This window comes from Salminus brasiliensis, chromosome 10 (genome assembly GCF_030463535.1).
Source record: "Salminus brasiliensis chromosome 10, fSalBra1.hap2, whole genome shotgun sequence".
NCBI classification, from domain to species: Eukaryota; Metazoa; Chordata; class Actinopteri; order Characiformes; family Bryconidae; genus Salminus; species Salminus brasiliensis.
In genome coordinates, this window is record NC_132887.1 from 39,341,456 (window position 1) to 39,353,465 (window position 12,010).

Consider the following 12,010-nt stretch of genomic DNA (forward strand, 5'->3'; position numbering starts at 1 on the left):
CAGTCCATTGTCCCTTATTTAGTTTCTGGGTGTCCCTGCAGTGGCTTAAAACTCTAAGAGTCCAGTTTCAGTGCACATTTATAAACCCTGTAGTGGTTTAACACGCACTCTTTAGTACCCTCAGTTCAGGGGACCATATGTTAGAAGGAGGACCTTTAGGAATGCACTCATGGGCATTCTTTTGGGATTTCCTTCATAGACACGTGTCAATTATGTAAGCCATAAAAGATGGAACCAAGAGCCACCTTGATCAACACTGAGCATGTATTAAATGTAGGAGGCAAAGTGTTAAGTTCTAAAAGGCTAGTACTTTAGTGCAGGGCAAATTTTCAGAGTTCAACAAAGAGGTTGTCCAAATCTGTCTGGACAGCGTGTTTAACTGTAATTCACACAAAAAAAGGCTCAAATTTCAGAATCTTAAAAGCTTTATTAGTTTAGATACACCAGATATTTTTTTTAAAGTCACAAGAAAACAAACAAAAAACTGAACACAACACCCAAATGGTGACAAAAAGGAAATGGTAAATAACGCCCTGAACTTTGCTGATGACTCAACATGAAACAGTGAAGATGGACATACAAACACTTAAAATATTTAAATTCATGTCAAACACAGACAAACAGACAGATTAAAAAATAGAAGCTTTCTAGCTAGTGAAAGACAATGGAGAGTAAAGGAATGGGAGTCATGGAGGCTTCCACGTCACTGGTTCTGAGCTCTGAGAGGTAATCGGGACCGAGGGGACACCACCAAGCTGTCATTTTCGACCACCTTGGAGCGGTTCAGGGACTTGTTAACAGGGTTTTCCTTCTTTGACTTTTTCTGCAGAGAGAGAGTTGGTCATCGTTAATCAACAATGTGAGACGGTAATGCCCACAGATTTAAGGTTTTTGCCTCCTGTAAAAAGTTCTATTCCATATCTCCATACATTAACAGTCAACTCCCTGCCAGTTTACCATTGTTCCATATGATCCACTAGCTGCTACAGCCTACCTTAAAGAAGGGAACCCTCCCCTCCTCATAACACATCAGGTTCTTGTCCTTGTCCGGTACAGAGGGCTGCGTCGAGCTACTGTCGCTAGAACCGCTAACCTCGTCCTCAAGGGAATCCTAGGAGCGAAACATTCAAACATGACATATGAAGTGACCATGTGACCCATTTGAGTGATGCCAGTTATGCAGCATGCACAGCTGCTGTGGCGTACCTGTTCAACTGGCTTCTCCTCCTCTTCTCCCTCAGTGAGGGCATCACACTGGCTCAGCGCACTCATCAGCTGCTCCTGCTGAGCCCTAAAGTCCTCCTCCAGCTCTGCCCTGCTCCTCAGCGGGTCCAGGATACGAGGGTACTTGTACTCCTTGCGCTGCGGCGTTGTGCCTACACACAGACATGCGTTACTGCTACACTGCCCCCGTTCTTGTGTTCATGAAGCTTCTCAGAGCATTAGTGCTAATCCAAGATACCGTTCCTCTTATTTACTATAAATGTTACTAAGAGGAATTGATCCTAGAACCGCATTACTTTTCTGAGACGCACCATGAATAAAGGCCCTGATCCAGCTACTCAGCTGATTACTAAGCCAGTCTAAGCAGAACTGGGAAGTGCACCAAAAACGTGCAGGCCCGGAACGCTCAAGTGTTGAGAAACAGTGATAATGGTCATCTTCTGCAAAACCAGCCTGCTAGTCTCACCAGTGGGCAGGTCCTGCTGCAGCTCCTTGCTGAGGAAGTTGTTGACTGTATCCAGGGTTTCGGTCACGAGGGTTGAGAGCACATCTCTGTGCTCCTGCAGGGTGTCCTGATCTCGACCTGTCTGCAACGCCACACCCTTCAGCACTCGCTCCATTTCCTGCTGCATTGGAGCAAGACGACTTCTGCAGTCATCCACTGCAGCCTGACCGCGCTTTTCGACATCCTGCAAGTAGACACAGAATAATAGCACCTTCAGTGCCAAGCCCTCTGAAGCGAAATTGCAACAATTGAAGCCATCCTGCCCAAGGCTTTACCTGCAGAAGGGCCTGCACAGCAGCCTTGTTCTCCTCGATGAGGGTGAGCTGGTCCTGGGCATGTTTTTCAGCAGAGTCTCTGACCGTGTGACACCACTGCAGTCCTGAATCAGCCAGTGAGTCTAGAGAGCTCTGCAGAAGCCCGCAGTAACCAGAACACTCCTCCAACACTCTGTGAGCCTCCTCGGTCACGCCATTCATCTCTCCGATCACATTATCGGTGCACGAGCCCAGGCGGGAATGGACTGAGGAGGTCTCCTCTTCAGCTTCCACACATTTACTGAGGAGATCAACATTTACAGTCAGTTCCAGACACCCTATCCGATGGGGGTCATAGACCCAGTAAGCTAAACTTTCAAGAGCCCCCCCACCCTCCCATCAATGAGATACAGTAGCTGAACAGTACTGCGACAGCATCCAGGAGTTTCCTGAAGAACTAGGAGCTGATCTTACCTCTGTATGGTGTTCTTCAGAGTTTCCATTGGTGCTCTCTGAGCATCCGACATTCCTTGAAGCCCCTCAAAGTCCGTCTGGGTGTCCAGAGCCAGGAGGTTCATCTGATCCTGTACACACTTGAGGAGCTGGGATATGCGCTGTAAACAAGGAAGAACTCTGGTTAAAACCCTCTACCTACACGAAGAGGTCCAAAATTCCCAAAACCCACATCCATCGGTAAACAAGAACTAGCCTAAAGCTGCTCACTGCCCAGAATCATTTGCTTTATCTGAGAATGGTTCTGAACGTACCGTTTGGTGACTGTTGCTCGCTTGGTTGATCTGCAGTTTCAGCTTATCGTGCTCAGCGTGGAGCGTGCTGAAGCCCTGCACGGCCGACTCCCTCATGCTCGCAAGCGCCTCTACATGGCCGCTGAAGAATACAGTCATCTCTGCCTTCAGACCTTCCATCTATTTTAAAAAAAAAAAAAAAAAAAAAAAAAAAAAAAAAGGGGAAGAGATCTTTATGAGGCTTCAGGAAGCAATGGATTATCTCTTTTTATACTGCTCTACAAACCACAAGCCAATTTGTTGAGAAAAATGCACCTTCGCAGCCAGAGCGCTGTATTTCTGGAGGGTTTCTTTTAAGCTGGCATTCATTGCAGTGATCGATCTGATGCCAGGGATCGCCTGGGCAAGGAGAACTTCCTCCAGGTGTAACTTGTGCTGGTCCTGTCGACAGGAATAAGCATTCAATCAGTTCAAACATGCAATCATTGAACTGAATCACTGAACACTTCTGACAAATCCTGTAATTGCGCCATCAACTCAGTCAACATGCTTCCTTTACTTTCAGTGACCATTCTGCATCTCAGCAAGTATTTTAGTGTTGCCTTAAAGCACAAATAGCTATTGACTTGATTTAAATGGACAAAATGACTTGCAATATACAAGGAGACATGGAAACAGTGCCAAACAGCTACAGCTGTTTCTGGCTTATACTGCAAGCCGCCCTGCTCATGTCTCATGTCTGTATGGTCTTGTTTTGCAAAAAGACATACTTTGAACATTGGTTCCTCAATAAAAACACACAAGAACCCAGTTGGAGGTGCATATGACAGGGCTGATGTACACTGAACTCTCGTCCGGCACCGGTAAACTGCTGAATGCTTGCAATACAGAAGGTAGCGTTATGGCCCAGATCCTCTAGGGCCTTACCAGAAGCTGAAGCATGGAGTCTTTGCTTTCCTGTGTGAGGTTCTCCTGCTGCAGCAGCCTGCTCTTACAGCCATCCACCCCTTCCCCAACTGCCTCCCTCATAGCACTGTAGGAGCTCAACACTGAGCCCAGGGATTCTTCAAACACACGGCCGGTTCCTCCCAGAAGCTCCGCTGCAGAGAGAATAAGGCCTTGTTAGTCAGTTAATAAGAAAACGGGCAACTTGCATCAAATTCCAACTAGACTTTGACCTGGTGGGATTCCAGAAGAGGGGATTTTCGAGTATTACGTGCCTTAATTGCAGTGCAAGTTATTACATTTACTGAGAAATCTGGCTTGTGGAAAATTCAGGCTAAGAACCTAGACCATTCTCATAAAATCAGGTTCTCTAGCTTTTCCCAACAGAAGTGAAGAAAAATGGTAACTGACCCACGGCATGGCGATAGTGGTCCAGGATGGCGGTCTGTTTGAGGCTCTGCTCCTGCAGTGCGGTGTGCATGCTGCTGCAGCTCTGCTCCATCACCTGGGCAAAGCTCCTCTGCACAGAGGTGTTATGCTGCTCTACTGCCCGCACCCGCTGCAGCTTGGCGTGGAGGCCTCCCACGTCTGACGTGCTGGCCTCGGCCGTGCTCAGCAACTGCAGCAGAAGTTGAAGAGCAGTTAGTTGTCAGACTGTTTACTGCAAGAAAGGACACGTTTAGCAAACTCACTCCCCCAGGCTTTCTGATTCTACACACCTGGCCTGCAGTGCTGAACAGTTGCTCCTCAGTGGTCTGCAGCTGAGTGGTGATGAACTCCTCTTGTGTGAGCCTGTGCCTGGTGTCTTCCAGGTCCTTGTGAGCCTCTTGCAGCTGCTGAGTCTTCTCCTGCAGGTCCTCGGAGCACTGGTCCAGCTTCTGCTTACTGTCTGAGAACATCTCCAACATCTAAAGACAGCATACAGACAGACCTTTTAAAAGGGGCATTCACAAAGACCCTGAACATTGAGCATCACACAAAAAAGGGTCAGGATTTGAACGCCTCACCCGCTTCAGCTCCTCCTCCACTGCAGCGATCCGCTCGGTGTACTCCGTAATCTGCTCCTCCTGACTCACCAGCCTACTGTTCATACTCCTATTAAAACACGCAGGCAGACAAGCACTCCAATTCAAAGACTGGCACCTCAAACTCAGAACTGCATTAAATCTCTTGCACAAGGGTACAATTGAAGGCCAAACGCCACTAGATCCCATTAACTACTGACTTTGAGGAGAATAGAAACCTGGACATACTCGTAGTTCTCAGGAGAAAGATACACCCCGTGTTTGTCACGAGTGGCGGCCAAATCCCGTTTTAGACGCTCAATCTCTTCCGTATATTCCTGTACAAAATTAAGCAATAAAATTAACCACAGAAGCAAAATGTGCTCAAATCTAAAACTCAATTCATATATTAGCTGAATGGAACACAAATACAAATTACACAGCAAACCACGAAAGTCAAGAAACGCTCACCTTGATGAGGGTCCTCTTGGTAAGCTTCTGGTTCACCTCAGGCTTGTTCATGATGTTCTTTGCCCTGTTCGCATATTCCAGCGTGCTGAGAGTCTCCTGTATTTAAAAAAAATAGAAACAGGTTTAGGCATATAAACTCAGCCCTAGGTACGTCTACATGCACTCTGGAGATCACTGAGAGGTCAAGCATGGTTGTCTGGAAGTAGAAGCCCACCTCCAGATTGATGGAGGCCGGAGAGACTGTAGCAATGATCGAGGTTTTGGTGCGGCCACCCAGCGAGTCCTGCAGGATTCTGGTGAGTTTGGACTCTCTGTATGGCACGTGGGGTCCGCGCTCCACCAGAGCGGTGATGACTCGGCCCAGGGTCAGCAGAGACTGGTTTATGTTGCCGGCCTCACGAGCACGCTTGTCTACTGCTCCTGAGCGGCCGATGTTCTCGCTGCCTGCAAGATCCACCTGCAGATAAGGAAGAGAGGTGGAGGAGAACAGAATTTTGATTAGTATTAAGAAGCAAAAGATGTGAAATAAGAAGCTGCATGTGAAAAAGGAGGTTGGCACAGCACAGCAAAAAGCCTCACCAGGTTCAGTTTTCCAATCTTAACCAGCTCCTCTCCATCCAGGGTTATCTCCTTCATGTGAATGGTGACGGAGAACACAGAATGGGAACGACTGACCGGGACAGAGAGCGAAGGGACGAATTAGTGACCAACACAGCAAATGTATTGAAATAAAATCATGGGGTGAGGAAAGTGCCAACAGGCTGTCCACATTTTTAAGGAAACCCCAGTATGCCAGAGCTGGATATGATGATCATGCCTACACAGGACACCTTCCTACCTGGAATATGCATTCATTAGCGTGGACGCAGTTTTCCTCTTGGCGGCTCCTCGCTCCAGGATCTGGTAGACCTCGTTCTTGTTGTGTACGGTGACTTCTTCCAAGCCTTTAACAATCACACCTCTCTGAAACAAACAGGGCCGATCTGTTAATACGGCACAAACTCAGCCTGAGCTGGGGGTTAAAGTGGGTTGATAATTTTTGATTGGGTTGTACTATGGGTCTAATCTTCATATTTTATTATTAAATATAATTCGATTCTGCACTCAATTTAGTTCAAATCTCACTTCCATTCATTAAAACAGTCATCATCCATTCACTTGGAAGCAATGACCTTCAAATCATGCTCAGATATTCATAACCTCATACTCCATTTCATGGGCACTATTTAAAGAATTCAGCTCTCAAGCAAATGAGCTGAAAACCAGCAGACTGACTCATTGTTACGCCTCTAAAATGTACCTGTAACTGATGCCATTGCACGGTAAGGTAAGGCCTTTTCCCCTCTATTGTGGATTAATTAGATCTCACACACACCTTGTTTCTGGGGTCGTCAAACAGTTGCAGCCTCTCCGTGACGTCAGGTGAAGGACTAAGCAGGTCAAAAAGCTCTTCATTATAGATCTCCAACAGAGAAACCTTTACGGAGAACTCTGTGCCATTACTCGCCAGCTTCTCAAAGATCTGATGAAGTGTGCGAGGGATGATACCAGCCAGAGGATCCTGTGGTGGAAAGGAGGAGGGGGAGGAGAACATGGGCAGCATAAGCATAAAACGTCCAAGACCGCAGTCACCAAGTACAAGCAATATGAACATATATCTATGATGAGCACTGTGAATATGATCTAGCTCACAGGCGCATATTTATCTAGCCACCTATAATACAGACCAGGATGCACATTCACACGAGTACAGATTATTTATACAGAAGTATTTACAGTACATTCAGTGAACAATATGTTGTATAAGCAGTCCATTTCTCATCGTACCTCCTCCCAGGTAAACTCCTCATTGGGAGATCTCTCTCCCTCCATCGTGAACGTTTTCCCCGTGCCAGTCTGTCCGTATCTGAAAAGGAGCAGAAATAACCCGGCTTTTGATCAGTACTGAAATAATAGAGGCAAACTTGGAGTAAAAAACAGCCTAGAACAGTATAAAAAGTACTTACGCAAAAACTGTGCAGTTATATCCCATAATGACCTCGTCTAAAATGGGGCACACCACACTCCTGTACACGTCAATCTGTTTCGCAGACTGGCCGAAGACCTGCATGTTCAAAAGACATGGGTTAAGGTGGGCTTATGCTTGTAGTTTGGCTCCCTTGGCCTGGATCAAGCAAGAAAATGATGCAATGATGCATCTTATTGTCATAGTTTAATACCATGTACATCTTTATGAACAAATTGGCATATTAAAGCTGTAAATTTTAACATTACTGAGGCTGCACCCCAACCCAGACCTCTTCACTTTACTGAGGAAACTATACCATATTGGAGGCCGGAGAGACTGTAGCAACAATCAAGCGTTTGGTGGGTTTCGGCCACCTAGCAAAGCAAAGCAGCGCAGGCTCTCACCATGTCGAAGGTGTACGTTTTCCTGGACGTCTTGTCGTTGACTCCCCCAGTCCGGACGACCACCTCCTTCCTGCCCTGGTCACACTCGACAACCCCATGGGAGCTGGATTTGCGCTCCACTGCATTGAAGGGCCTGAGAGACGTTCAGTTCAGAGAGATGACCAACTACACCAGTGCAACGATTCCCCTAAATAAGAAGCATTAGTGACCCTCACCTGCATCGTACCACAACCTGGATGTTACGCCCCTTTTCATCTTTTTTGGCAGACGGTGCCCCACCGTGCGAAGACATGGTCAGAGAGTTTCTTCTGGTTGAATCCAGAACTGCGGTAGTCTCCAACCAAATATCTCACTGTGAAAATAGAAGAGCGGACAATGACGCACTTGGAATCGAATAGAACATCAACAACACGTGGATTTCTAGCATCCTAATGGGAAACAAAAAAAGCCAACCAAATTGGCCTGCAAATGTTTAGGGGTGGACAACGTGGCAATTAATATGATTGGTGTGTTGTAGTAACATCACTGCAGGTTCAATTCCCTGGCTGGGCAAGCACACTATTGACCATTACATGAAAGCCACATGACTTCAATACAAGAGCACTGGATCAGCTAAAGGCCATAAATGCAAATGCAACATTTGGTCATACAAAATGCACTAGAAAAGCTGCATTACTAACATCCATACAAAAAAAAAAAAAAATATATATATATATATATATATATATATATAATAAAAAATAAAAAGCTAATGAAAAACATGCATCTCCATTTATGTGTTTAGTTTTCTGTAGCTGCTCTGTACGGTGTGTGAAATTCTGGACGAACAGACTAACGGGAATGCTCCAAAATGACCTAGAATAAAATCCTTTACATTACATGACTCCCATTAAAAGGTAATAAGGCATTTTCCTTCACCTGTAAAGCGGTCACTTTGGACACATACGACACACAGTGGACAGAACCAACGTCATTCTGTAATGGTCAACGTTTTCTTTAGATACTAATGACCTCCACAACATGCTCAGAAGTGCATACTGTCCATCACGACATCGACTAATCAGCCTGGAGGCTTAAACCTTTACATGCAGAAGTTTGGGAGCAGGGCTTCAATGATTGACAATAACAGCAGGTCAGACGATACATCTGCTCGAGTGCTGAACATGACAAACATGTCTGCGTGGCTGACCGGTCTATATAACCGAGGGAACAGCCTGCGTCTCTAAATGAGACTTTTCCACCTTGAAGCTTCAGGAGCTCTCACAGACTTCTGCTATTACACAGACCTATGCAAAACTAATGGAGCAAACTTGGGACAGCAAATCCAGTCGTAGGGGACTATTTTAAAAGGTAAAGGAGTAATTGTTTGTTTTTTTTTTGTTCTTTAAGCACCCCTGGACCTTTTTCTGCAATAATCTGTAGGGGCCAAAATTGTACCCTTATGGCAGCTACACCTTCAGGTACCTGGGGCCACCTGCACAGAGGAGCTCTCATAGGGTTGACATTTCTCATTCAAGCTGGTAGAAGAGTTATAAAAATAAAAATAATAAAATAATAAAAAAATAAATAAAATAAAGTTAGGCAAAAGTACAAACAGCTAAAGAAAAAAATAAAATAATAATAATAATAATAATAATAATAATACACTAGAACAGCAGCTGACCAACACCCGTCAAATTTAAACCTCTCCTCCTTCCCTTCTTGGCATGATGTGTAGTCCTTTCCCTAAATAAATTTATTTTAGGGTGTTATTATAGCTCCAATAAATAATAAATAAATAAAGAAAACATTAATAATTTTTTAAAGATTTTTAAAAAGGCTTTACGACTTAAATTCGTGGTTTATTGAGGTAAGCTTCAAAAACCTTGCTTAGAAAAAAGGTAGCGAGCTAGCTAGCTAATTGATCACTGAATACGGTAAATAATATTTTTAAAAAGTGTAAAAAATAATAATTTACACAAATTAAAAAAACAGTTATAGCTAGAAAACCAGCTATGCAGCTAATTAGCGTTAGCTCGCTAAAGCTAGCGATGCTAGCTAACACCGCATACAGCGCAGCTGCTAGATATATAACGTAGCAGCAGGCGACTGTCACTTAGCTAATAAACTAATAATAGAATTCAGCTTAATGACAAAACACACACAGCAGCAGAGCCGGACACCCCTACCTGCTGCTCAGGCAGCCTCCGTCGGTCTCTCTGAGCGATGAAGTTTATTAAATCTCTCGCTAAGGCCGTTTCAGCGGGACCCGCAGCCTCCCACATCAGCACTCCAGCAGAACGCAGGAGGACACGGCGGACGGTTACTCACTTTGAATGTGGCGCAGTGGCGCCTCTCCACCAATCAGCGTGCAGAGACGTTCCTCCTCGACCCGCTATTGGTCACAACAGCCAGCACGCAGGCTTCAGCGTTCAGCTATTCAGCGGGCGGAAGGGTTTCTCTTTGACACGTGATTGGTCAACATTCAGCGAATCGGTGGGTGAAGATGTCTTACCTGCAGCGTTGTTCGGAAGGGGTGGCCAATCATCGTTGACAAAGGTTGCTTCTTGCATCGCTATTGGTTAGAGTGTTGGGGGAGGACGGTACTGCATGTGTGGCATCACGGGAGTTTCGGCCGGTTTGAAAAGTGGTCGGAGTTTGACGGGCAGCTCCGGAGCTTTTTAATGATGTACTGTGTTACACTGTGTCTGTATGTTTATTAATATATCCAGCTCGTATTCATCTTATTATTATTCTAATTATTAGTTTATTATGAATAATTCATTATTCAAGTTTTACACCAATCAAAATAAGCCATGGATTAATGGATAAAATAATGGCTGCAATCTAAACAGTATTTTATCTAAAAAATAAAACCTACACAGTTTTTTATCTATGTAATAGTAATATGTAATAATAATAATAATAATAATAAAGTTAATGTGCTGCTTTCTCTCCTAAAAAAGTACCATCTTTCTTAATTCAGCATTTGTGGGCCTCTGTCAGGAAGCAGATTATGTGAAATTGCCATATATTTTTAGCATGAAGTCTTTAAAAATACTTTATTAGTGTAATATCATATTTCCAAACACACAAGTTGCTAAATTGAATAATATGAAAATATCGGTTTATTAACTATTTTAATTTTCAAATGCATTAAAAAACTATTCTGACTATATTGAAGCAGTGTATCTGAACATAGAGAGTATTTAATATAAGATAAATGCTGTTGAAGGTCAGTCATGGATGTAATTTGTTTCTGTAAGTATATCTGTCCTGTATTTATCATTTTTTTATATTTTTGGTATTTATTATGATTTAAAAAAAATAGTCTTTACCACGACAACAATGACCACACAACCTAAAGTAAAGTAAACGTGAAGCCAAAGAAAGCAAGAAAATATAAGTTAGCAACACTGCAGCCATCTCTGTCCATTAGAAAACTGTGACTTATGTAAATGACCCGTGTTTTGATTGGCTGTCCTGTGTTGTGCCTTTTATTCAATATCAAATGAAACATTAGTAAAAGTCAGACTAAATTTGGGGAAATGTGATGTGATGTAATGTAATAGTTGTTCCTGCAAACTGAGAAAAGCTGGACGCCGTATTGTAAACATTATATTAATAATACAGAAAATGTATAATAATAATATAATAATGATAATTTTATACTTGAATACCACATTTATCTGCCTAAATTACTCATTTTCAATTTCCATCGATGCTACCAGCACTGAGAGAGTAAATGCTAGCATGTCTATTCCCTAAATCATCAAAACTCTTGAATATTTGGGTTACTTTTATTGGTCCATTTATTAGAAAGATTATTTAGGAGATACAAGGTTTCAGCATGATCGTGGCAATATGCTTAAAACTATATGGTCCTGGTCTGTTATTGTGGGCCATTAAATGTCATGCTGAAGGCGACTATATAAACTATATATAAATTTGCTATTTGCTCTATATAATATTTGAGTCCTTTAACTGTAGATTAGATGTTTTTAATAAAACTGGCATTTTACGTGTTTGTTTGGTCAATCATTCAAATACCATCTCAAATATCAGTGAATTAAATCTGAATTATCATCAAACTATTAGCATTTTCTATAAACAACACCAACCAACAATTCTATATATATTTTATATGGAATTTAGAATTCCATATAAACAAATTAAAAGCTTGTATATACATCAAGATATATATAAAACATATATCTATATATATATATATATATAACACTTAGACTACCTCTTTTACTCTGTGACCTGATTTATAAAATACACTACATGGACAAAAGTATTGGGACACACATCAAATCAAGGGTATTACAAAGAGCTGATCCTGCTTTTGTCGCAGTAACTGCCTCTACTGTCCAGGGACGGATTTCTACAGGATTTTGGAGAAGCATTGCTGTGAGAATTTGATTGCATGTAGTAATAATCACCACCCCTCCTCATCATTCCCAATCC

At 43.1% G+C, this 12,010-nt stretch overlaps 1 protein-coding gene across 1 annotated transcript; it reads right to left on the reverse strand.

Annotated features, from left to right (window-relative positions):
* Window positions 1-407: 407 nt before the first annotated feature.
* kif11 (kinesin family member 11) lies at window positions 408-9,814 on the reverse strand. Its single transcript, XM_072690597.1, has 23 exons — window positions 9,730-9,814; window positions 7,777-7,913; window positions 7,562-7,694; window positions 7,156-7,253; window positions 6,977-7,055; window positions 6,525-6,710; window positions 5,988-6,112; window positions 5,729-5,819; window positions 5,364-5,606; window positions 5,150-5,245; window positions 4,928-5,016; window positions 4,682-4,769; window positions 4,394-4,582; window positions 4,086-4,293; window positions 3,657-3,829; window positions 3,045-3,170; window positions 2,751-2,909; window positions 2,458-2,597; window positions 2,005-2,284; window positions 1,691-1,913; window positions 1,207-1,376; window positions 995-1,111; window positions 408-823 (listed from the first exon to the last, which is right to left on the reverse strand). The coding sequence occupies exons 2-23, from the start codon at window positions 7,851-7,853 to the stop codon at window positions 704-706; spliced, it is 3,210 nt and encodes a 1,069-aa protein (XP_072546698.1). The 5' UTR covers window positions 7,854-7,913; window positions 9,730-9,814; the 3' UTR covers window positions 408-703.
* Window positions 9,815-12,010: the final 2,196 nt, after the last annotated feature.

Coding starts and splice junctions, on each gene's coding strand:
- kif11 (XM_072690597.1), bottom strand. CDS start 7,853: ATGTCTTCGCACGGTGGGGCACCGTCTGCCAAAAAAGATGAAAAGGGG. Junction 4,770..4,927: donor CTTTCTCCTGAGAACTACGA/GTATGTCCAGGT, acceptor GTGTTTTAATAG/GAGTATGAACAGTAGGCTGG. Junction 4,294..4,393: donor TGTTCAGCACTGCAGGCCAG/GTGTGTAGAATC, acceptor CTTCTGCTGCAG/TTGCTGAGCACGGCCGAGGC.